The sequence below is a fragment of the Gracilinanus agilis genome, chromosome 1 (genome assembly GCF_016433145.1).
Source record: "Gracilinanus agilis isolate LMUSP501 chromosome 1, AgileGrace, whole genome shotgun sequence".
Classification (NCBI taxonomy): Eukaryota; Metazoa; Chordata; class Mammalia; order Didelphimorphia; family Didelphidae; genus Gracilinanus; species Gracilinanus agilis.
Window position 1 is genome coordinate 649,047,001 of NC_058130.1, and position 27,605 is coordinate 649,074,605.

At 35.2% G+C, this 27,605-nt stretch overlaps 1 protein-coding gene across 1 annotated transcript in view; it reads right to left on the reverse strand.

Annotated features, from left to right (window-relative positions):
- The window catches only part of ANGPT1 (angiopoietin 1), a 298,991-nt gene that overhangs the window by 59,830 nt on the left and 211,556 nt on the right, over nt 1-27,605 (reverse strand). The window contains exon 6 of the mRNA XM_044684061.1: nt 16,975-17,076. Coding sequence (XP_044539996.1) covers nt 16,975-17,076 — 102 coding nt within the window. The remainder of the gene's footprint in view (nt 1-16,974; nt 17,077-27,605) is intronic.

The window sequence follows — 27,605 nt, forward strand, 5'->3', positions numbered from 1 at the left end:
GGCAATGGGGGTCAAGTGACTTGCCCAGGGTCACACAGCTGGGAAGTGTCTGAGGCCAGATTTGAACCTAGGACCTCCCGTCTCTAGGCCTGGCTCTCAATCCACTGAGCTACCCAGTTGCCCCTATTGTGTCCATTTTTGCTTGTATGTTATCAATTTTCTTTGAAGCTCGATACAGTATATTTTGCTAAAATCACTTTTGCAAAGATTAGACTAACTGAACTTCCCTTTCCTTCCATATGATAGCAGTTTCTTCCAAGATACTTCCTAAGAGAGTTATTAGTATCTGCAGTGGAGAAGCTGCCTAGCCCGATATATCAGCTATTTCCCAAGGTTAGTGAATATGTATTATCTTTCAGCTAATTATGAGAAACTGACAAGTACAGCCTTCCCACCCATGTAACTGCAAAAATAATTAGTATTTATATAGTGCTTTATGATTTCTGAAGCACTTTACAAATATCATCTCATTTAATCTTCACAATAACCCTAGGAGGTAAGTGCTGTTATTATCCAATTTTACTATTGATGATACTGAGTTAGGCAGTGATTAAGTGACCTGCACAGGGTCACATAGCTAGTGGTTGAAGTTGGACTAGAACTTGGATCTTACTACTAGCTGCCTACTTAGCTGCAATATATTATGTGAAGCAGCTAACACTTTTGAAGTGTGCCAAGGCTATTGCCCCCAAAGATCAAATCATAATTTCAGAAAAGACTCCCTGCAAGTTCAGTCAATAAACTCTTTTATAGCATTGAGGAACAGATTAAAAGGCACGAATCTGTTGATAAGTGACAAGAGAATGAGTCCTCTTTTCTATATAAGGAAAAACGTCATATCAGATTATACAGAAAAAGATGACTGCTGCTGAAAATTCGTTGCTGTCCATTCTTCTATGAGGTAGGAAGTGATGAGACATTAAGTGCTATCAGAGGTATGTTAGAACAATAGAGTCATTCACATTTAAGTATCCTTCTCCATCATGATAAGATCCAACTTGAAAATATAAGTAAAATATTAAGCTCCACTTTTTCATGTTTTGATAGCATGATGTGAACACTTTGTATGTATTCATTCACTTACGGGACATTCACTGCCAATTGTTGAAGAATAAGTGAGATATTAATCATCTCTCCAACTTCTGAAATATCCCTTCAAACTGAGGACAAATGTTTATACTTTAGAACATAAATTTTCATTGTGTAGGAGTCTAAGTACGGAGTTAGCTATCAATAGGCAGTCAAGAAGATTTAGTCTGAATCTGAAGTGATCCCAGAATATTTTCATGGAGTTGATTTTTTGATTAAATATCTAAACAAACAACTTGTTATGATCTTTTCATTCAAAGTGGATGATAGGGAAATTATTATCATTTAAAAATATTATATTTTCCCAATTGCATGTTGTAACACTTTCCCACATTTTCTGAAGTTATAAGATCCAGATTGTCTCCTTTTCTCCCTTCCCTCACCCTTCCGGGGGCGGGAGGGGGATGGAAGCAAATTAATTTGGGTTATACATATATTATCATGCAAAACCTATTTCCATATTGTTCATTGTTGAAGGAGAATGCTCATATAAAACCAAATCTTCAAATAAAAACCCAAATAAAGTAAAGTGAAAAATCATATGCTTTGATCTGCATTCTAATTCCAACAGTTCTTTCTCTGAAGGTGGATAGCATTCTTTGTCACAAGTCCCTAAGAATTGTTCTGGATTATTGTATTGCTGAGAGTTGCTAAGTTACAGTTGATCATGAAAGTAGGGAAATTACTAATGTTAACATTAATATGTATGTTAAGTATTAATGAAAGACTGACCTGCCTTATTTAAATTTCTCCTTACACAAGTTTTTACTATATATGAATTGAAGAGATGTAAGGGGAAAATTCTGGGGGTAATCATAGTAGCCTTTGATATACCAATACAAACTAGTATAAGAGAGAAAAAGTGATGATTTGTTCCATGAATTCATAAATCCCCCTGAAAAGAGCTTCCTGCAGCATGGAAAACTGATAATGGGATTTTTGACATTTTTGGAAAATGACTCCTTCCACCATTCTCCCTGCCATATCCTAAAGTATATTTTGTTTTTGACTGTGTTGTTGCGAATATTCTATTCCACAATCAGACATAAAGCCTAATCCTTCCATCTCCACTCTCCAAGATCAGAAGGCAGAACATTCCTAGAGATGCAAAGCCCTTATGACAGTTGGGTACCCACATGCTAAGGAAGAGAATGCATCTGGCCATCTCTAAGTGTACTTCACAAAGACAGAGAAGGCATATAAATGTGGCCTGTCCTTATTCTTAATTCTGTCATCTTGCCCTGCCATCTTTTCTTTAGTTTGCTAAACCAGATTTAGAGAGAAACTAAATGTGAGAATATGTCTGCTTCTCCAAAGCAAAGAATGATGAAGTGTTAAGTATTAGGTCATACATTTCCATGCTGTTGAAAGCCCTGTGTCAATAAAGTCTTTGGCCTTCCCGAGGGAAAAAGGCAATGGTCTCCAGGAAGCCACAGAAATGGAATAACATTAGTGTCATTCTTCACAGAGATTTCATCCACATTTCTGCATGCAAGGATGTGCCCTCCCCTTGAATTGAGATGAATATCTCCTCCTAAGCAGTCTGCCTTCCTGACTAAACATAAAGGATGAAGAAGCTGAATGGAAAGTGATGACATTCACTTTTTAGAGGCCAAATTCTATTACCACAATCTTTTCCCACCTCCTCCCTCCCCCAAACCTCCCAGGCTGAGAGAAGACATGCGATTCTACACCTGCTGTATTGTTGGACCCCAAACGTTTGTCTACATGAAGTCAAAGAGGGTGTCAAAGATAAGCCAGGGTGGGAATCCATGCAGAGCCAAATTCATTGATGGGGAAACAAAGATTTCAGAGTAGATAGAAAAAAATAGAAATCATTACCACATTGGGAAATTCCCTCACTCACAAAATAGCCATTCTGAACCACATTGTCATATGTGAAGTAATTTTGGAGATCATTTATTCCACCCCCCTCCATTCCAATAGATAAGAAAATAATTCCCTACCACATTATTTACTGTGGTGTAGGTTGTTCAACATAGTCATGTTTTTCTCCCACATCTGCTCATTTAATTCATATTTCTGATATGTTAAAGATGACCTTTTTAGAAGGTTTACTCAGGAATAGTTTCATTTTTAAAAGGGTCTTTTAAATTGGATCTATAAATTACATGACCTCTAAGTCACTCATTAACATTAATCATTATTCAAATGGAATTTATTTGGTAGACGGCTAATATATCTGAAATTCTTAAATAAGGGCAAAGAAGGGTTAGTAGGTTTATTTTTTTGAATCTGTATGTGTGTTTATATATATATATATATATATATATATATATATATATATATATACATGTATATGTATATATATTTGTCACAGATGTGGGGGCAGTGGCCCAAGATCTTATTCTGGGAGTGAAGCATTTGAAGTCAGAGGACCTGAATAAAAATGCTGGCTCAGCTGTGCACTTACTTAGTGGCAACTTGATATTGTAACGGGCTTAGAAGGAGGAAAACCTGAGTTCAAATCTGTATCTAGACTCTTATTAGCTGTATAACCTTGGGAAAGTCATTTGACTTGTGCCTGCTTCAGTTTCCTTACCTAAAAAAATAGGAATAACAACCCCTTTTAGGATTGTTGTGGGAATAAAATAAGATAATATTTGTAAAGTGCTTTGTCAATCTTAAAGTACTATATAAATGCTAGTTGTTATTCCTGATCAGACCTTAAATAAATAACTTCACTTATCTGGCCCTCACTTTGTTTATTTCTAAAATAGGGTAGTTAGACTAGAGTGTATTGAAGGTCCCTTCTATCTCTAAATCGATGATCCTATTAGTATCATGTCAACCATTTACAGTTAATTTACTATTTTGTTATGTTTACTGTCCTACAATGATGCCTCATTGTGGTCATGAATGACATGGAGTTCTCAAATTCTGGCATCATGAGGTTCTGGTGGATTCTGTCAACCTGAAAATCTCAGTATTAGAAAAGGAATATAAATAAAATAGAAATTAAAAAATAGAAAACAGAAAATATAAAAATATAGAAAAAAATAGAAAATATAAAAGAAAAATTACTGATATTAATCTCTCACCTCTAGAGAATCTTGAGTTCAGAACCATATGAATTACACTGTGTTATAAAGGTTCAGAGGAAGAGTAACTTGTTAAAGAATCCCACAGTGACTTGATTTCTCAGTTTTTGGAACACAACATCCCTACTCTATTCTTTATTTTTAGTCTTCTAGTAATCTAGATCATCTCCTCCTGTCTACAGAAATGTCCATAAATCCTTCATCCTGAAAAATACCCTTACTAGATTCTTTCAGTTCTACTATCACCCTATATTTCTTCTACCCTTGGGGGCTAAATTACTTGAAAAGATCATCTATAATATGGACCTTTGCTTTCTTCTTATTCTCTTCTTAACCCTCTATGATAGAATTTCCAACCTTATCATTCCTTCAAGATCATATCTCCAAAGTTGCCAGTAATTTCAGTTGCCAAATCCATTAGGCCTTCTATCTTCATTCTACTCAACCTCTCTATAGCCTTGGACACTGATGATGACTCTCCTTGATATTCTCTACTCTCTGGCTTCTGGCACACCCCTCTATTCTGATTCTCCTCCTATCTTTCCTACAGTTTCTTCTCCATATCTTTTACTGGGTCTTCTTCTAGATCAACCCCTTTACCCAGTATCTCACAGCATTTAGTCCTGGTCACTCAAGGTTATGCTACAGCACTTGGTGAGATCATCACCTTCCACAGATTTAATTACCATCCTCTACTGGATGGTATCCAGTCCCAAACTTTCTGCTGTCCTTTTATCTTTCTAAAGGCCAGTTGACTTGATCTTTGCAACATCTCTCCAACAAACCTCCTTTTCTCCAAACCACTTCTATCATTTTAGTGTCACTTCTCAAATATTGCAATGGACTATCAATAGGTCTGCCTGCTTCAAGTCTCTCCCAAAATCCAATGGATCCTCCACCTGGACACTAAAGTAATTATCCTACATTGCATGCCCAACTATGTTATCCCCCCTATTCGATAAATTCCAATGGCTTCCTATTGCTTCCAGGATAATATATAAAATCCTCCAGCATTAAAAGTCCTTTATAACCTAGTCCCCTCCTACCTTTCCAGCCTTCTTACATTTCATCACTTGCCACATACTTTTTGATCCAGTGACACTAGACTATTCTGTTCTATAAACAAGACATTGTATCTCTTTAGTAATTTTCTCTGGCTGTCCCCCATGCTTGGAATGTTCTTCCTCCTTTTGGCTTCCCAGCCCTCTTTTAATTCTGAAATCCCGTCTTCTGCTGGACACTTTTTCCAATGCTTCTTAATTCTAGTGCCTTCCTTCTCAATTATTTCCTGTTTATTCTGAATATAACCTATTTGTACATAGTTGTTTCTTTATGGATTCCCTCCCCCATTAGCTTGAGTTTCTTTAGATGAAGGACTATTTCTTGTCTCTTTTTGTAACCCCAGCACTTAGCATAGTGCCTGAAACATAGTAAGTGCTTAATAAATGTTTATTGATTGATTTTATGAGAATGAATATACTTGATTGATCTTGTTTAAATAGATGATAGGAGCTAGATCTGTGATTCTTTGACATACATAATTTCCTGGGAAAGAAACTTCTTCTACCAAATAAGTTGATACCTTCTGTGCAATTTAGAGTCTTGGAGAGTTACCTAGAGCAAGGAGAGATTAAATGACTTGCCAGGGGTCACACAAATAGTATATGTCAAAGGAGGAATTTAAAAGAAGAATTTCCTGGCCTGGAGCTCATCTCTCTAGTCACCATGAAAGAAAACAGATCAGAAACTTTGGTTTATTCTTTGAATCAGTACAGAAATTTTTAGGAGGTAGCTGGATCTCTCTCAATGCTGATCATAGCCCTACCCCCTCTGTCTGGGCTTAACAAGTAACAAATTATGTTGAGGACAAAAGTGATATCTTTTTTTTGGAGGGGGGGTAAATATTGTGAGAATCCAAAGTCAGTTTGCCTATGAATAGGCCCATAAAACCTTTCATCACAGTCTCTTGATATGACCACATGAAAAAGCTATAAGACTAAAAAAAGTTCGTTTCAGGAGAGCAACACTAGCCCTGAGTAGAATATGAGTGGAAATTACATGATTTCTAAGGACCAGTTTAGCAAAAAATGGAAAAAGTTCATCAAAAGAAGTCTAAGTTTCAGATGCTTAAGATTATTTTCTTAATCATGTCAATTCATAAAACAGAGAATAATATAAAATAACCCACTCCTGTATGACCACCTCCATTTTCCATGGGACAGTGGTCAAATTGTGAAACAGAGGATATGCTGAGTAGCAATTTATAAAATTTCTGGGCTTCCAAAACCATTCATTTAACTGTTGACACAATAAACAAAGAATTGATATACAAGTGGAGATACTAAACAATATCCATATTAGCATTCTTACTATAAATTAACCCTAGATAGATTCTTCAAAGAGTGGCTTTCCTGTTTTTATTTTTTCCTGTCTTTTTCCATCTTGCGTCATGTCAGTCAATAGAACTTTGGCTAGTTTTGTGAAATTAAATGTCTAAATACTATTTTTCTGTAAAAATAATTTATTTGCAATTACTGTCTCATTTATACATACACTACTATTCAGACTTAAGAAAAATAACTCTTCCTCTCACTTTAACCAACACAAACATAATTCCATACATGACTCAAAAGTGGATTTTAAAACTGAGGTTCCACCTTTTGCCTCAGTAGGGAAAGATACTAACAATCATGGAACACAGAGGATGACAGTCCTCTCTATTCCAAGCTAGTTATGCTTCTTATCACCTACTGAGAGACAGAAAAGCTGACTTTAACTAATTGTGGATTACACACACCAAAGAAATTATGGGTTCATTGTAATCTCTCTATAAATGTGAATTATTATTCTAACTAGTATTGTTATTTTTGTTGCTGTTGTTTCTACTTTTGATACAGGTTGGGTTTTTTTAATCAACTCTCTGCTACAGTACCTTCCTAATGCTTTATCATGGTGTGGATATAAGGATCTGTCATTAAATGATATTTTATATGGACCCATTAGTACATTTTTTTCTGTATGTTGAAGATCAACCAATCTGTGACTAGAGCAAAAATCACAGGATAAGCGAACATGAGCAAGTGATGACCTTTTTTTTGTGGGGGACCATAATGATGTATGAATAGATCCCCACCTGTAACTAATGTATGGAAGGAGTATATTCTCCAATGACAAATAGAGAATATCCAGACTATATGGAATTATCATTATCATTATTATTATTATTATTATTATTATTATTATTATTATTATTATTATTCCATCTTTCTAGTTGTGTTTGACTCTTTGTGACCCTATTTGGGGTTTTATTGGCAAAGATACTAGTGTGGTTTACTATTTCCTTTTCCAGTTTATTTTATAAATGTAGAAAGTGAGGCAAACAGGATTAAATGATCTACCTGAGGTCACAGAGCTACCAAGTATCTGAGGTCAGATCTGAACTCATGAATATGAGTCTTCCTGAATCCAGGCCCAGGACTCTATCCACTGCTCCACTTGTCTGCCCGATACAATGACAAAATAAGAGATCCTAGAAGTATTAAAGCATTCTTAGAGTAAAATAAAAACCAAACCAGTTGTTTTCTCTCTAAACTCTCAGCCCTCTCCACCTTGTCTCCCCCAGTGATGTTTAGGCCCTAATGAAAGAGTACCATATTTGAGATCCTGAGAGACATCATGGAGTAGCAGAGAGCTCTGGCCTCAAACTTAGGAAAGCCTAGGTTCAAATCCAACCTTTTACTTCCTACTGTACAGAGTACAGCATATGTACTTAACCTTTTGGGGTCTCAGGCAACTCTCTCTTTAAAATTAAAAGTATCAAACTTGTTATGTAGATTAGACAGTAATTTAGCATTATAAAATTATGTTTTATTCCTGTCACACGAGAATTTCCACACAAGATCTGATAAAGAAAATTTTCATACAAGGAGTTCCCTACATGAATGAAATAGCATGTCTGTTCTAAAAAGGAAGAAAATATATCCATCAACTTATTCCACCCTCTCCACCCAAACTACCATGAATTCATGGTGTTGGCTTATTCAAAATGAAAGAGAGAGAGAAAAAGAGGGGGAAGGAGGAAGGGAGAGAGAGAGAGAGAGACAGAGAGGCAGAGAGAGACAGAGAAACTATTCCTGGATGATATAATCAGTGCAATGAGAGGACAAGAAATGTGCATCAAAGATTCCCTTCTTAATCCCTGCCTTATGGGTCAGCAGTTAAATTTTAGTTTTGATTTCATTTTTATGAACACCTGTGTATCTGCTTTTCATTATTTAGGTTCTCCCCTGGCCTCACTGCCCCCACCTCATGTATGTTAGGTATGCTTATGCTTATATTTGAAACACAGGAAACATAAAATGCATTTTCATGAAATTATTTCTGGCACATGATTCAGAGTTTTGCACTTAACTGCTTTGGATAATTGTATCATCTAGTCCCAAAGGGTTCTAAATTCCCTAGAGAGATAAATTATGCCTTTTACAAATTAGTTTAATCTACCTTGGCACCTAGCACAGAGCTATTTACATACTCATTTATATGCCATATATAATGAGTATGTGTATACGCGCACACACACACACACACATATACACATATATAGAGAGAAAGTAGAAAAGAGAAAGGACAGAGGAGAACAGAAGAAAAGAGAAAAAAAGATGAAATGAGAATAATATAGTGAAAGAAACAAGGGATAAGAAAAGAAACAAGAAAGAAGTAAAGAGAAAATGAGAGAAAGGTGCTAGAAAAGGAAGGAAGGAAAGAAGGAAGGGAGGGAGAGAGAGAGGGAGGGAGAGACAAAATGTCAGACTATCATATTCGTGAATAATATATGTGGATATTATGCCATTACACTGTAATGACCCTCTTTCAGTTAACTGGAATACTCACATGAAAAAGTTTATTAGTATGATTCAGGCACTACATTTATATTAGATGGCAAGTTGTCATTCAAGATCATTTCACTTATAATTACAATAATCAAAAGAAAAATCATGGAATTTTGCTTAAAATGCATACAAGTTTAAAAATCAACTATAAAGCTCTAGAGACTACTGTTACTCAAGAAATATATTAATAGGAAAGAGAAAATTCACTTTCATTCACATTGCCAAAATCTGGATGAATATCCAATTTGCTTCATGTTGTTCCAAGTTCATAAAACAATTATCTCTGTTACTTTATTTATTTTGCCTGATAATGCTCATAGGAAGTGTTGACTTTTTATAGACGAAACAAATTGAAACCAGACACACTTGGTATATCCTATGAGGTTCCTCTTCTGTCAGACAAATCACTACAGAAAACAACTAATAAGTCAGTGTGTTATAGAGCTTTTTCTTTCTAGAGGGAATAAAGTAAAATTAGGCAGTTCTCCTCTCTCACTGCTGATGAGTTCAGCATAGGTTTTTTGAGTTTAAGTAAAAGCTCAAAAGACCTTGTTATTTCAAATACTTCAAATTATCCTTGATGTTCCTTCATTTACCAATATTGTTTATCTCCTGAGCTACAAATGGTCTTTAATTTCTAGAACTTCAAAAAAACCCTAAAAACCTCTAATAACAGAATGAGGGCTTAAATTTTTGTGTTCATAGAAAATAATTTACAAGATGTAGATTATTTATATTTATATTTATTTTTTTCACAATGCAAAAATCAGTGCCAGGTAGTCAATTAGAGCCCTATGGTATGACTGTTTTCAAATCACAGAATCTCAGAGTGGAAGAGGCCTCAGTAGTTTATCTAGAACAACTCCTACCAAAATTACAACATTCCTGAAACAAGCAGTCATCCAAATTCTGCTTCACGACTTCCAGCAATGAGGATGCCCATATTTCCATTTTTTCAAACTTCAAAAAAATATTTCTTCACATCAAGTCAAAATCTGCATCCAAATTCTGTCCATTGCAAATAGTTCTGTCTTTCTGTTTGCATAGGAGGATAATTTCTCTCCAACATGATGGCCCTTCAAATATTTAAATATATCTGTCGTCTTTGGTTCCAGATCTTTTCTTCTATAGGCTAAGTGTCTCACTGCACTCAATAGAACGTTTTATATAGTATGGTCTCTCTCCAACCATGTGATCTTCCTCTTCTGCATGAATGATCTCACATAATCAATGGCAATATTGTAAAGCAGATAGATGGATAGATAGATAGATATATGGATGGATGGATGGATGGATGGATGGATGGATGGATGTTAGATAAATGATTAAAGCATGTATTGATCACTGTGTGCTGGGCATAGTTCTAATACTTGTAACTATTATTGGGATAATGTGCAAAATCTTTACAGTTCTGTCCAGAAGGCATTCATATCCTTAATAAAACAAGTAGGCCAGACTGCTTGTCTTTGCAAATCAGCAGGGTATTGACTTTAATGTATCAGAAGAGATTCAAATCTTTTCATGAAAGAGACCAAGTAAAAGCAAAATTCCTAGTTAAAGTGTCTCCTAGACTAAGTTTAAACTCCATGAATCACATATTTCAGTGGTACCTTTCATGAAATGAGAACTTTTTAAATGCCAATAAGAACATCTATTTTTAGAATCTGTTTGGGGAGTCTATGTTTATTTCTCTAGGAACCCATAACTTTTACAAGAAGATCCCAGATTTAGGGCTCAAAGGAACATTAAAAGGTATCTACTGCAATCCCCACATTTTATAGTTAAGGAAACTGCAAACCTCAGAGGTTAAGAGACTTGTCTAAAGCCACAAAAGTAGCAAGCAACAGATTGAGGACTGAAACCTAGGTTCATTGGCTCCAAACCCAGAACTATGCCCCTCTAGCACTCTTTCACTATGCCATGAGGCAAGACAGGTCATTGAACTCACTTTCAATGACAATACATTCCATCTACAATGACAATACATTCCAGGTCAGTCTTAGACAATTCTTCTATTCTTAAATTATCAGGAAGAAACAGAGAATAGCATTTCACATGATAAAGAAGAGAAAAGATTATGGAAAAATATTACCACAAAAATTTATCACCTAATCTCTGTGGATATAAAAACTTTAGATTGGATACTTTCCTTGTAAGCCAGTGTGACAGTTTGAAGTCTTTATCATCTCTTATCTGGAATAATAAACCTTTAACTTCTGTCTTAGAATCAATATTTTATATTGGTTTCAAGGCAGATGGATGGTAAAGGGCTAAATGGAAGTTGTGACTTGCTCAGAGTCACAAAGCTAGGAAATCTCTGAGATTTGAACACAGGACTTGCCATCTCTGGGCCTGGCTCTCAATCCATTGAGCTACCTAGCCACCTCTTGCCAGAATTCTAGTTGGTCTCAGGCTGGCTCTACTCTCTCCAAACCACACTACCCAAACCATACTGCCAAAATCATCTGCTCAAAGCACAGTCATGTCATTCCTTACCTCAAGACGTTTCATTTTCCTTCTTCGGGGATAAAATAAAAACTCCTTAGTTCAACATTAAAAACCTTTTACAACTTGGTTCAAGCCCATCTTTCCAGGTTAGTTACATATTGATTCTCTTCAAGAATTCTCCATTTCAACCAAACCAATCTATTTGCCTTTATTTGGACTTAATACATCATCTCATACTTCTTTGTCTGTATATAGACTTTCATGTCTGGGATGCACTTCCTTCTCACAGGGGCCTCTTTAGATCCCTAATTTCCATCAAGGCTCAGTTCATGTACCATCTCTCACAAGAAGTCTTTCCTCATCACTTTTGTTGTTAATATTCCCTCTTGCTAGCTCCATTTATGATGTATATGATTATCTGTTTACAGGTTACATGCCTTGAAGACAGCAATTATTTTTCATTTTGTCTTTCAATCTCCAGAATCTAGAACATGGTATATGCATAATAAATGCTTGTTGGATTGATTAAAAAAACATTGTTGGGGCAGCTGGGTAGCTCAGTGGATTGAGAGTCAGGCCTAGAGATGGGAGGTCCTAGGTTCAAATCTGGCCTCAGACACTTCCCAGCTGTGTGACCCTGGGCAAGTCACTTGACCCCCATTGCCCACCCTTACCACTCTTCCACCTAAGAACCAATACACAGAAGTTAAGGGTTTAAACAAAAAAAAAACATTGTGGACATTTTAAAAAATGGAAATATAAGGAACTTTAATTTTTTCAAAGAATATTTCTAAAAACTTCAAGAATAGACTGAATTTTGCTATAAAGAGAAGTTTTTTAAGGCTGACATTGAAAATCACTACATTTCTTTCAAGAAAATGATGAGTTCTGAAGAGAACCGTTGATAGAACACATGCGCTAACATAAGCAATTCAAGTTTTAAAAAGTCAATCAATTCTTATATTAATAATAATAGTTCTTCCCTCACTTCTGCCCTAATGGCCTAGGCTATCAGAAATGTCTTATCTCTTGAACATTCTGCTAATAACCTATATATGTGACATGCTTTATTAGTTTGAGTACATAAAAATAACAGTATGAAAATATTCATCAAACAGAAGTTGATTTTCTTAAAAGTATAACAAGTAACATTGCAATAATGAAAGGCCATTTCCTAAAAATAAAGTTTTTGGTATATACTTAAAAGACATGGATTAATTGATGCTTTAGATGTTGCTCTTCTTTACATTCTAGTTTGCCAAGGAAAGTGATGCTCTCTGGCATATAATTTACTGATTTGGAATATCACCAATATTAAAGTGTTTGTCTCAGTTATTAGAAAAATATTTACAGGGAAGTGACTATCTCTTTTTACCATTTGTTGAGTGTTATTACCTTAATGTGATTCTAATCAGATTCACATACACATCTGTACTCAACCACATCTCTACATATGCCTTTAATATCTATACATCTCTCATCCTATATCCTTCACATTTTAGTTGAGTAGAAAATGAAATTTTACTCTAATGATGAAAGTAAGCAACTCTGACATAGCTCATAAAAGCATACTAAGTGGTAAAGCATTTTACCATGAGAATGAAGAATAATTTTAGGAGTGAGATGGAATAAGAAGAGAGAATGAACAGAAGTTTTGGTCAGATAAAGGAAAGTATATCCATAATATGTATATTTTTGTGTTTATATCAGAAATCATATATGTACATAATGTGCTATCACACTGTAAAATAAATTCATAAATATACTGTGAAATATCTTGTGGAATAATGTCTTTTACTTTTTGTTGATCTCTCCTTTGAGTAATTCTATTTTCAATAAAGAGATGAAACTAGAACTAATTTATTCTTAATGACCACCACTGACTTTCTGAAGCAATGATAACAAATTTTATAATTATTTCTAGATTTATCTAGATTTCATGTGATCTTGATTTATTAATTTTTTAAAAACTTGTTTCCTTTTATTGTAAATCAACAACTTCATCCATTTTTCAGGATTCTATTATTTTTCATTCCTTATACTTTCTCAAAAGTTATAGATTGTAGTGGTGTATTACTTCTAATTCTTCCTTTAAATGTATTTTTTTCTGAAAATGAAATCTGAACGATTTCAAGTACTAAGCCATGTCTTTACTATTGTCTCAGCTAAACCTAGTGTCCATTGTGACTTAACAAAGTTTGTTCTGTTATTAATTTGAAAGGAATTTTCCTTATTGGAGATGCAGCAAGAATAATCTTCTTAATACTGATCACATCAGTTCCCGTTGTTCTACTTCCCCACAAAAAGTGTAAACTTTTATTTTGGTACTGATATCAAAGACCCTCCAAAAACATAGGATAACAGACCTCTCCAGTCTTATTTCTCACTCAGAATTAAAAAATTAGAAAAGTAAACATCTAGAAAAAAAATGAGGCTCATGACTTTGCTTAACTCTGCTTCACTTAAATCCAGTTTACATACAAGTCAAAGGCATCATCTATGATGTCATTGTTCCTCTTTGAAAAATGAAGGATGGCAGATACATTATGGGAAGATGGTAAAATGGACCATGAAGCTTTCTTGCCCTCTTTATGCACCCTGCAAACAACTAAAAATAATTTTATAGAATCAAAGCTAAAAGTGGCAAAACCAGCCAAGAGCCTGGAATTAAGCTGAACAGAAAATTAGGAAGGAAGATTTATGATTCCTCTGGTCTCATTTCCAATCTCTTTGGCTCTGGGGGTAGGATTCACAAGCTCGCCTTGTTTGCTGAGCCCCAGAGCATACATCCCCAGGTATACCAGTGGAATTGGTAGGTAGGGTGGGGGGAATATTTATATTTGCTGCAGCCTCCCTCCAGAGACCCTCAATGGTGCACAGCTGAAGATTGAAGAAGTGGACACCATGGAGATGGCAGGAGCTCAAGCTTCACTAGTAGTGAAGGAACCTGGCCTGACACCTGATCTGTCTAGCTACAGCAGTATGTGAGGAGGAATGAGGAAGGAGTTCTCACTAGTGAGTGTGTTGCTGAGAGCCTGAGGCCCTGTCAGCTATGGTCACTGTCAAGAGATTAGAGTCCTTGGTTGCTCCCAGAGGTTAAGGCAGATTGGCTGCTTGCAGGAGCAGTGGCAGAACTGTCCACAGGCTGTGGTCAGAACACCTAAGGATAAACAGAGACTGGGGCTTCAGTAGAGAGACCATGATTACATTAAACTCTGGACTATAAAAACTGAAATAATTCAATAAGACCCAGGTAAAAACAAAAATCCTGACACCTTAGGTAATATACACTGGCACAATAGGAGTACTGTAAGTCCAATAAAAAGGCATCCATTAAATCTATTGACCTGACAGTTAAGAGATGAGACCATTCGGAAGAGTTTTTAAAAGATCTCAAAAACTAAGTGAGAGGGGTTGAAGAAAAAGTAGAAAAAAAAATTAGAGTAATGAAAGAAAAATAAGAAAATTATGAATGAAAGATTACCCAAATGGAAAAAGAGATTCAGAAACTTAGAGAAGAAAATAATGTATTAAAAACTAGAATTGGACAAGGAGAAGCTAAAAACTTCCTAAGACAACAAGAACTAATAAAGTAGAATCCAAAGAATGAAATAATATGATATGAAACATCTTTTCACAAAAACAACTGACCTAGAAAAAAGATCAATGATTGACAGTGTAAGAACAGTTTGACTCCCAGAAAGTTATGATCAAGAAGAGTTTAGCCTCCATACATATTCCAAGAAATTATCAAGGAAAACTACCCAGAAATTCTAGAATCAGAGGACAAAATATAAATTAAAATAATCCATTGATCACCAACTCAAAAAGACTCAATGATGAAATTGCACAGGAGAAAATGCTATAAGCAACAAGAAAAAAAATTAAATACTGTAGAGCTACAGTCAGAATAACAAATGATTTAACAGCCATGACCATAAAAGAGCAGGATGTGGAACATAGCATTTCCTATAGCAAAACGACTGGGCTTACAACAAAGATAACATATCCAGCAAAGATGAGCATTTTTATAAAAGCCAAAAAAAATGGATATTCAATTAACTAATGGAATTTTGATTATTCCTGGGGAAAACTGAGAACTTGCAGAAAATTTCTTTAAGAAATATAAAAAGATAATGAAAGACTAATCATAAGCAACCCAAAAGATCAAATTGTTTAATTTCTAAATAGGAAAATGTCCTCTTAGGCACCTGGGAACGGCAACATTGCCTGAGTATTTTGAATGGATGTGTAAGGATGGAAGAATTGAAATTGGAGCAAATGGAATGGAATGAGCTGAAATGGTAGGGGAATAAATGAGGAGGAGGTTCTGTGGAATGGCTATCTTATATGCAGGAGAAATTAGTGGAGGAACCACCATGGGTAAAGAGAGGAAGAGGTGGAAGTCTGGTAGTACTAAAACCCTACTTTTATCAAGCATGGGATAAAGAGAGAACAATGTACACAATTACAAGGGTAAAATTTTTCTCAATGTACAGAGAAACAGGCAAGAAAAAGTAAAATAGAAAGAAATTAAGGCAATGAATAGAACCTTAGATATGTTAAGTATGTCAGATATCTGGAGAGCCCATTTACACCTGCATGAAGTTAGTAATAGATCTAAGTCTGAGGACACACATAATCCAAAAAGTTTCTGGTGGGACAACAATGGTTTAGAAAGCATAAATATTCTGCTAACTGATGGTAAGTCATTAACGTTATCATGTATATATATATATATATATATATATATATATATATGCATTGATGAAAGAAACTAAAATCGATGTACACTGCCAAGGATGAAAAATGGGTTAAAATTCCCCACCCAAGCACGATCCATTGCCAAAAGTGTCCTTTGGGCAAGAAGGGGCAAAATTTCAACCTAACAGCTCAGCATTCATTTATTAAGCACAATTAAAGGCACTATGCAAGATTCTAGACATTCAGAGAAAAAATAAAATAGGTCCTATTTTCAAGGAACCTACATACTAGTGAGATACAATTTGTACAGGATGAAATGAATTGAACTGTATATACAAAACAAAGTACTTTTGTAAATCACACTTTCCTTTTTAGGGAGGCAGGAAAATGAATTTTTAGAAAAAAGGAAATAGTTTCCAGAGAGTATTTGGTGTGAAGTAGAGAACTGACCCCACTGTTTTTGATAATTAAAAGACGTTCATGCTATGATGACTGGAAGACTAAACGCAGTCAACATTCTACTAACTGGCTCAATATATTATCTTACTCAAACATTCTTTCATATTATGCACATATGCAACCCATTGCCTAAAATTAGCTTGTGCCTTGTGTGCAAGGGAAATGTCACTCATAGACAAAATATTCTTTCTTTTAGGAAGTTATTTCAAAGATCATTTAATATATAAGAGGTTGTTTTTTATTTAGTTTGTTTGGGGGTAGAAGAACATGACAAAAATAACTTGATAATAAAACCTCCCAAATTATAAGTACATCTTTCTTACCATTTTATATTCTTTCCATCCTCTTTGAAAATCCAGACTCCCATCTTCACGATGTTGTATTACTGTCCAACCTCCTCCTGTAAGCTCCATATTGCAAAATACCTACAAAAAACAATGGGGAAATAATGACACTGTCATATTGGAATCCATAGAAGATGCAAGAAACATGAAATGGAAATTTTTTAATTGTGCTAGTCAACTAGATTGGGTCTCAAGGCTGAAATGCCAGATTTGCTACTTATTTCCTGTCTGATGTTTGGCAAGTCAATAAATTTCCTTGAGCTTCAGTTTTCTCATTTGTAACATGAATATGCTAGATGCAATCATTTCAGGGCAATTTTCACAGTTCTAAATTATGGAATTCTGAGTGATTTAATAGAACATTTATCATCAAGACTGATCAAAATAATGCCAAAATTATTGAAAAGAAAGTAGTAGGCTTGAAAGCCATATAAATAAACATGACAGTATGAGACATAAAAAAAATGAACTTAAGATCATTGCATTTAGGAGATGAAAGGAACCGTAGAGGTCAACTATTCCAACTCGTTTTACAGTCCTATAGATATTAAGCAAATTATCCCAGGTCACACAGAAGAGGATTAGAACTCAGTGCTTCTGATTAAAAATTCATTATTCTTTGTACTACAGCATTTTACTCATCTTAATCTATAATTTGTATGCATGCAAGTGCATATGTGTATATGTACATATAAGTTTTTGTGTATATTTTTATATACAGGCACAAAGAAAAATCTTCTCCTCTATTTAAGTTTTGAAATCACACACGTGCCTAAGTCAAAATATAATAGTTGTTCTGCTCCATTAAACACCATTAGAAACCAAATTTGGCAGATTGGGTGACTTTTATTCCCAACCAGGGGAGGAAGGAATATGACCTGCGACGGTCCGTCTGACAGGGTCATACTTTCTTTCCAATGTGGAAAAGCTATTCTAACCTTCCACACACTTGTGTGTGCTTCAATTGTTCTAAAGGCCACAGTATTTATTCATAAGTTGATGTATTTTCCCCTTGGGTCCTAGAGAGGAGGAAAACATATGTAGCACATAATGGTCTTCGGAGAGCAATCTCTGCTTTCAGAGTAGCCTGCATAGAGCCGCTTGATAATTCAAGACCATCTATGGGGATGATAATTCCCTTGCGTCGCTGAATCAGCGAATTACTGGAACATTTCTGCGGCTGGCTAAAGGTGTGGGTGTGAAGCAAGAGTAGTAGTCTGTGTGGACTCACAGCATGTAAAGTTTCAATTCAGGGAAAAACCTCAAACTGTCCCCTAGGGCAATGAGTGAGGACCACAAGAGGAGCAGTGCCCTCAAGCAGTAGTCCCAGTCCTCCTCCAAAACACAGAACTGACAATATATTTACTGTGAAAAGGACTACTGGTTTGGAGACCCACAGAATTTTAGAACCTGGAGGTTCTTTGTACATCCTCTTGTCTAAGCCTTTTATTCTATAGGTGAAAAAAAAGAAAAGAGAGAGAAAATGTACAGCAAAGGGAAGAGGGACTAAATTTAAGACCAGAAAGAACTAGAGTCAACTCTCACCTCTGTTATTTACTGGCTGACTGTACAACCAAAGAGAAGTCTCTACAGTTCCTCACTGGTAAAATGAGGAGGTAGGACTAGATGGCTTCGAAGGTCCCTTTTAGCTCTAAATCCACAGTCTCTTGAGGGTCAGAAAGAAGGTTTGACCTACCAAATATCAAAGAGTAAAGTAGTGGCACAACGTGGGCAGAACCTTATGTTCTTGTTTGTCTTTTTAGCCATAGTTTTGCTCATTATCCAATATATATCTAGTTGAACTTCATGGTTCTGGTTATATATATATATATACANTAGAAATTTAGAAGCAAATGTAATGGGCATGAAAAACATTAAAGACATTAATGTGTTAAGTGAAATAGCAACTTGTATCTATGCTTTGTTGTCTCTTTACAAAATATGAAGGGGGAAATCTGAGTATCAAAAATTGGTTCCAAATCTGGTAGCCTTTTAAATGTTTTAATATAATTTAAAATTTAAATTATTTTAATGTATTCAATTTATTAAGTATTTTAATTGTTTATTATTTATTAATAAGAATACTGATTTATTAATTAAAAGGATGTATTATAGATAGTTTTATAATATTTATATTATATATACTGTTATAATAACAACAAATATTATAAAATAATAATGTTTTAATTATTAATTAATTTAATTAAATAAATATAAAATTTAAAATAATTTTTAAATAATATTGAGCACCATAGAAGGAACAGACAGTGCATAGAAGCCACAGACTGCAGAATGAAATATACCATTCTTCATTTTATTTTACTGGTCACTATGCCTTTGCCTCTTTTTTTCCCCTTTTCAATATGGAATCTTATTAGCTTTTTGGTTGCCATAGTAATGTGTTGACTCATACTGAATTTGTAATTCACCACAGCTCCCAGATTTGGGGGATGGGTGGATAGGATTTATTTTGTGGAAGTGTGACACATCTTAAGAAAATGTGCATAGGAAAGAATGAGCAGTGTTTGGGGAGGGGAGCAGGGGACAGTGTGATTACTCAGGTAAAACAAAGGGCTCATGAAGGGGAATAGTTGGAGATAATGTGGGAGTTATTCCAAGGAGTCTTTAAAGGAAAGCCTAGGAATCCCAGGACAAAGAGTTTGTACTGTATCCTGTATGAAATTAGGAGTTGCATTAAGTTTTTGAGCAGATAATAATATGATTAAAATTAAAATAACATTTTATAAGATTAATCTGGATGTATGGTACAAGATTGAAGGGAGTTAGGAGAGATTTAGGTCCACAAGGCTGATGAGGAAGTTGTATTAATCTAGGCAAGACATCATGAGAACCAAGATGAGGATAGCAGTAATGGAAATGTAAAGAAAGGGACAAATATAAGAGATTTAAAAGGCAGAAACCAATAGAAATGGATGCTGACTAGTTACAGAGGTTAAGGTAAAGTAGGGTTAGAAATTGTCTCTTGATTTTAAGCTTAAGTAACTGGGAGAATCAATAGAAACAGGAAAATAATCATGACAAAAGACATGATCAAATTTCACTTGGACATATTAACTTTTAAGTGAAGAGAGGACATTCAAATGGAAATGTCCAGTAGAGTATTAAAGATATGTCACCAGGCTAGGCAGTTACCTGTAAAGAGTTGATTTTCAGAGTTGGCAGGTCAAATCAAAAAGGCTTGAGGATGTGACACAACATACACAACACACATACAAAGCATCCCACCTAGTATTTGCCTTAGAAATGATGACTTAGATTTTGTCTAAAGACCTTTAATGGAAGGAAGACAATCTCTCATCAGAAGAAAAGCAATAGATAGCAGGAAAACTAGGATAGTGTAGAATCAGAGAGGTCAAAAGAAGGAAAGGTTGATGGTTTGAAGACCCATAAATAAATCAAGAGAGAAGTCCAACTGCTATACTTTAGGGATGAATCTCTTAATTGGTTCCAATAGAAATGGTGGATGGGATTGTTGATCTTGGAGATAAAAGTTTCAGAAGAGCAGTCAAGAAAAGCCATAGGTGAAAGGGAGGCTTAGGTGTCAACCAAATAACATTTATTAAGTGCCTACTATGTTCAAGGAACTGTACTAAGTGCTATGTATAGAAAGAAAGGCAAAAATAAATGAACTTCTCCCTAAATAACAGTTCCTTCTCTGAAGAAGTTCAGTCTATGAGGAATTCAATCAGCAAATAATTACATGCAAACAAGCTACATATAGGATAAATTGGAGATAATCTCAGAGGAAAGGCACCAAGATTAAGGAGTACTAGGAAGAGTTTCCTACAAAAGATAAGAAAAGTGGAAATCATTCAGTTAAAGGAGAGAAAGGAAATTAGATGGTAGTTAGTAGAGGCAGCAAGATCAGTCTAGATCAGTGGTTCCCAAACTTTTTTGGCCTACTGCCCCCTTTCCAGAAAAAAATATTACTTAGCCCCCTGGAAATTATTTTTTTAAAAATTTTAATAGCAATTAATAGGAAAGATAAATGCACCTGTGGCCATCACCACTTCCCTGGATCACTGCAGCACCCACCAGGGGGCAGTGGCTACCACTTTGGGAATCACTGGTGTAGACAAAAGAAACTTGATTATACTCTTAGGTTATACCTGACACTCTTTTCCCTTCCATATTTTACTGTGGGTTTTCTTTTTATTCCAGTGCAAGGTTAGGTTTTCCATTCTTTCCCAATCTTCTATCATGGGGACTTCTACACATTTTGTCAAAACATGATTTATAAGTGGTGAGGCAAGGTACCTACTTATTTCCTGAGGGAAAGAGTTAACTCTATAAGTGATTCTTGTTTATACAGGGTGGAATAAATTGCATTGTGATGTTATTCTTTAGTAACTGGTGGCTATGTTCTCTTAAACTGAAAGAATCATAGAATTTAAAAGCTGGAAAGAGAAGGGACATGAAAAGTCATCTATTCTAAATGCCTCATTTTACTAAATGTTCTTTTTTTTCAAAAAATAATTAAAAAATAAAAGAGCAAAGCTTCTTTTGGCAACATTTGTAGTTGCTTATAAAATGTTAAATACAAAAACTCTAAGGAGTTCTAGTTTAGGTAAAAGGAGTCCATAGGATTATAGGATTATATATCTAGAAGAAAATCTAGTTCAACTCCTTCATTTTCCATATTTTAGGGTCAATTCCAAGTTCAGTCCTTTATGGTAGGGGTATCAATTCCAAAACACATACTTTACAAATAAGGAAATTGAGGTCCCTAGACTTCAGTTGCCCAAGGTTGGTCACACAGCTAATAAAAAGCAAAGTAGAATAAGACCAGTGATTTTCAGAAAATTAATTAACTTGCCTAAAAAAGTATGACAACTAATGAATAGCCAAAAGCAGAACCTGTGTCCAATTCCCAGCCTATTCTTCTTTTCATTGTATTACAAATTATTCTGCTTCATGTTAACATATTTTGTGGATACTCTTCTGCCAAATAAAAATTACTTTTTTTTCAAGTATTAGATGATCTTGTGGGAACCCAACTTTCTCACCACTCAATAGTTTCCAGTTTTTTATGGCCTCTTCTGCCTTCTAATAGCTGCTATGTATGATATATAGGGATAACTTCAGTTAACAAGCATTTATGAAGCATTTACTATATGTCAGGCACTATGTTAAGTGCTAGAGATATAAAAAGGGCAGAAACACAGTCTCTGCCTTCAAGGAGCTCACACTCCAATGGATCATGGAATAACTCAGAAGAAAAATTTTAAAAATTCATATTGCTAAAGCTTGAACCACAACTAGCTTCCAGAGCTCTTCTAGCCTTGAATTAATAAAGTTAAGGACATTAGTCAGCCTGTCTTTGGCTGCACAAAAAAAATTGGGTTTTTGTTGCTGTTAGGTTTTTAAGTTAATTTAAATTACTTGCAGACCCTATGTGGCTTAAATTAATTTTTAAATGCACCTAAAATTTAAGTGATATGTACATCCTTTGTGAGGGCAGTAGATAAGAGTATCAGACCTGCAGTCAAGAAGATTCATATTCCTGAGTTCAAATGCAGTCTCAGATACTTACTAGCTATATGACCCTGGGCAAATCACTTAGTCCTGATTGCCTCAGTTTCCTCATCTGTAAAGTGAGCTGGAAAAAATTTGTTAAATACTCCAGCATCTTTGACAAAACTCTTTAAGAGGTCATGAAGTGTCAGACACCACTGAAAGACTAAACAACCACACCCTTTATGCATTTCTAAATTAAGAAATACTATGTAACATATTAATTCATTCATATAAGTGCTTTAAAATTTTTTAGAAATTTGAGCACCCAGTCTCTTAGGTTCTCAGCTCGATTCAGATTATTATGAAAAATAAATTCTATTCCTAGCTATTAGTCACATATATTTGAGCAGCTTCTGTCTACCTGTCTCTCATTGTTTCTCTCTTTCTCTGCATACCTATATATCTTTGTCGCTATGTGTCTGTCTCTCACCATAAAATGAAAACTTTAACATTGAGTGGCTTCTGTGATCCCACACAGCTCTAGTATTATCTATGATTCTAATAACGCTTCTCTAGAGAAAGGTCCTATGATGCTGGTGGGCTAAAATATTTAATTTCTAAAGAAATACTTGTCTTAGAGTTTAGATTGGGGATTTTATGTTTTTTTTCCTCTAATGCTTTTGATCAGACTAGGAAGAAGGAAGAAGAATGTAGCTTCAAGATATGAGACTAAGATCAAAATCTTGGCAAATAAAATATTTCCTCTGGACCTTAGTGGAATTCATCATGGGCCATTCCAGATGAAGGTGCTAGCTAGGATCTTAGGGTAGTCACATATTTATAGATTTAGTGTCTAGGCAAAATTAACAGTTTTAAGTAGATTTGCAATAAGGTCAGAAACCCAGACCTTTCCAAGCCCCTTAGTGTCAAAATAGCTTGAAGCCATACACTATCAATGCTGCTGCTTTTGTAGCTACTTGAAACCTAGAGAAATTTTCTAAGTAAAGTCATAGAGATTTCTAATTCCAAAGAAGAGATAGGATCAGATTTTAACAAAGTTAGAGGTACACAAGCAGTTTAGCTAAAAAAACAAAAAGGAAAACAATCAGTTTGGCAAAAGAAGTATCATGGTGGAGACTCTTATTTGGGCTTTGGTTTCAGATTTGCTTGGTTTTTGATGTTGCACTAAATTTGTATTTTATGGGCAATATTTGTCTACAAAGTATGTTTATCATGAGCTATGCAGATGTCTAAATAAATATTTTTAGGAAGTGTAGCTTTGTGAAAAAAGTTCTGTATTTGGAGTCAAAGATCTTGGCTTCAAATCCTATCTTTGATACACTCTCTTTGTGACATTGGGCAAGTTATATGACTTCTCTAGCCTTCAGTTTCTTCACCTGTAAATTGAAGGTGTTGGACAGAATGCCCCTTAAATTCCTTTCTAGCTCTAAATCTATGATGCCATTTAAAATATTTTAAAAGACCATGGAGAGTCTACAGTTAGTCTGTGAAATGACTTTAATCATTGATTTAACTACTTAAGGAAATAACAAATTACTCTTTTAAAAAGTATATAACATTGAAGATTGAGACAACAAATATGTCCTAATTCTCTGTTATGTGCCAGGCACTTAAATGAGTTTGGAGTTTGGAGTTGGAGAGCTTGAGTTTAAATTCTGGCTCTCTAATTATTTTTCTCTCTGTATAACTTTGATCAGTTTACTAAATTTCCCAGGCTTGATTTAATAATCTGTAATATGGAAGAACCAGACTAGACGGTCACTCTTTTTCTCAAGTTACAATCTTTTTATTTTTTCCTGTTTCTGTGAAATTTAACATGTTGCTACTCTAGCTTTATGATGACTTCTAGAGTTAGGACTGGAATGCTAATTCCAAGAAACTTTAGGTGTCCCAATTTTCTTTCCTAAAAAACAAAAACAAAAACAATATGTATTTGATATTTGACTATAACAAAAGCATGTTGCTGTTTCTAGGGAGGAAAGAAACAAATGAATCTTTGGTTAACCGATGAGGAAAAGTTCAGAGGAGAAAATGGTGGGTTTTGTTGGCAGGAGGATTTGAGACATGAGAAGACTTGAAAGGTTCATTTGCCAACATTGTGCGGTTTGCACTCTCTGGCATGATCTCTAATAGTAGATGGGGAACCTGTTACATTAGGTATGCTGTTGAGTTTATTGAAAATCTGATTCTGACTTAACTCTATCCAGGAAAAGATTGAACTGGCTCATTTCCCAGGCAAGGTCAAAGCTTTCAACCATTAAACACCTTTTAACATAATATGGGGGTTGAAACTCAAACAATAAAAATGAAATTTGATTCACATCATTTTTATGCTTTTATGCTTTTCTGTAGGAGATGGAATAATGATACTCAAGGATGCTAATTGTTTTTCCATAGCTTCAGAATGAAAAGATTTAACATATCTATTATGTCCCTCTTCTGAGAATTAGAGGAATTGTTAGTTCTAAAATATTTTTAAATAGGTAGTTTTGGGGGACAATTTCACTTTTTATAGATGGCTGCAAGACAATTTATGAAATGAAAGGAAAATTAATGCTTCCTGCAATAATGCTTAGAAAAGAACATAGCGCATAAAATAGTCACAAGTGAATAACTTAAATGTGAAAAAACTCTAAAATGTCCAATGCGTTCAGTTCCAATTGCTTGAGATGTGAAATGTACCCAGAAAATTATCATAGTTTTCATCAGTATTTTAGAACAATGCTTTTCTTTTTTCTTTTAATATTTTGAACTTTAAAGATATTTCTCAACAATGTAAATCAAAAATAATAATAAGCTAAATCATGTTATTCTTGGAACTCCAATACTGATTACAACATTTATTCATTCTTGGCTCATCTTTTCTGCCCTCCACCCAGTCTTTTATACATGGTACCAATTTACCAATTTATTATTTCAATCTGACTGAAGCAGATTTAGATTATCAAATTGAGGTGAGGGTAGATAGTTGAATTCATGTAAAGCTTTGTGTGTACTTTTGATTGCTGCACAAAATCATGTCAAGAGTCTTTAACCAAGATCCTATTTATAATAGGCATGATTTTGTCCCCTCCAAAGTAAGAATATGAAATATATTTAAAAAGATCCTTACCTTCCTTCCATCTTAGAATCAATACTTGGTACTGGTTCCAAGACCAAAAAGAGGTAAAAGCTATGTAATGGGGGTTAAATGACTTTACCAGGATCACAGACTTAGGAAGTGCCTGAGGCCAGATTTGAACCTAGGACATCCCATCTCTAGGCTTGGCTCTCAATCCACTGTCATTCAGCTGCTCCAATGAAATAATTTTTAATATGTAATATCCTAGCATGGACATGGAGATCAAGAATTGCCATAGCTTGCATTCCCCTGGCTTTACCATAAAGAATCCAGTTACCTTGGAGTCCTGGTGAAGTACTAGGATAAGACTTGAGTGACTTTGGAATGGTTAAACTTTTCTCCCTATTCCTCCTTTGGATTAAAGCATTAATTATCTCCTTTAAGACATTGCCTTGCCAATAGTCTTTAATCTAAATCTTGAATTCATATCCTTTTTCTACATCTCCTTTCTAAAAGACAAGATGTCTTAGGAGAGAACAGAAAAAAAGACTATTTGCTTACTCTGGGAAATACCAATACAGCCAAATTGGAAAAGCTTCAGCTATTGACAGAGACAAAATTGGATAGATTCTCTAAGAATCTACCTAATTCAATTCAAAAGGCTCATCGCCAGAAAACTGGTCACCTAATTATAGTGCTTTGTTTTGTGTGTGTGTGTGTGTGTGTGTGTGTGTGTGTGTGTGTGTGTGTGTGTGTGCGTGTGTATGTATTTAATTTTTGGCCAAAACATCTCAAGGCTATCAAGGAAAGAACTAGAATTTATATTGGGAATGGGAAGGTAGTAGAAAGGGAATGGAGAATTCCATCTATACTGGAAAGCAAAAAGGACTAAGATGAAATTACAGATGCTTTAAAGGATGGATGTATTTATAGTCAAAATACTGAATAGGGTCCTTGAAGGCAGTGGGATTCTAAGGAAAGAGTGATGCATTTGGAATTAGAGGATCTAGGTTTAGATTTTGATGGCCATTTAATATATCTGCGATCAATGGGCAAATGACTTATGGGCTTTGAGTGTTCTTTCTAGTCTTCAAAATGAATCGACCAGACTGGATGGACTCTAACTTCCTTTCTAGTTTTAAAGCTATTGTCCTTTAACCTGAAAAACAGGAGAAGTAAGTTTAAATGAGGATAAAGAATCTAGATGGGAATAGGGGACAGACAGAAGGAGAGAGAGCCTATCAAGAATTGATCCTGGAAAATGAGTGGAAGGGAAATAGCCAGAAGACAGAGTGAAGGCAAAAAAAATCTATGAAGGTAACTGAACAAGATCATATAATCCTCTTTCCCTACCGTCACCTTAAAAAAAAAGTTCAGAAAAGAATGGAACAGTACATTAGCTTTGAATAAGTCATGTTTTCCCACTAGAACCATTTCTGCTATAAAATTGAATCTATGACAGATATAGTAAGGGGGGGGGAACTATACTGAGTCAGGATACCTGGGTTCTAATCTGACTTTTTTCACCCTTTCATTGAATGATCTTGAGTAGGTCATTTAAACCCTGGATGTCTTTGTGCTGATCTGTAAAACTAGAAGGCTGGACTCAGTGATTCCTAAGATCCCTCTTCAGCTCTCAGAGGGATTCTCTGATTCCCTGTGAATCTAATTCTCTGACCCAGTTTTAGAAAAATATGCAGAGGAAGTTGTCAGATTATTTAGAGACAAGAATGCCTCTTTTTTTCCCACCCACCCCACCCAACGCCCCAGAAGCAGTTGTTCTGCCAAAATGATGCCCTGACTCTAATGGGACATGATGTGGAATGGTTCTGTTCTCCTAAAAATATACAATCCCTAACTTCCTTGCCTCCATCCTCTAAAGTCACTCCTGGATGCAGCTCTTCATAATCTTGCCCAGGAATGCTAGGGGCTAGTTTCCTACTTCTTGTTCACCCTAGGAGTGAGCACAGAGCAAGCAGGAAATTCTGAAGCTTCCCTGAGGGAAGGGCTCTGCTTGCCCCTCAATGACTCAGGAAGGAACATAGGCTCT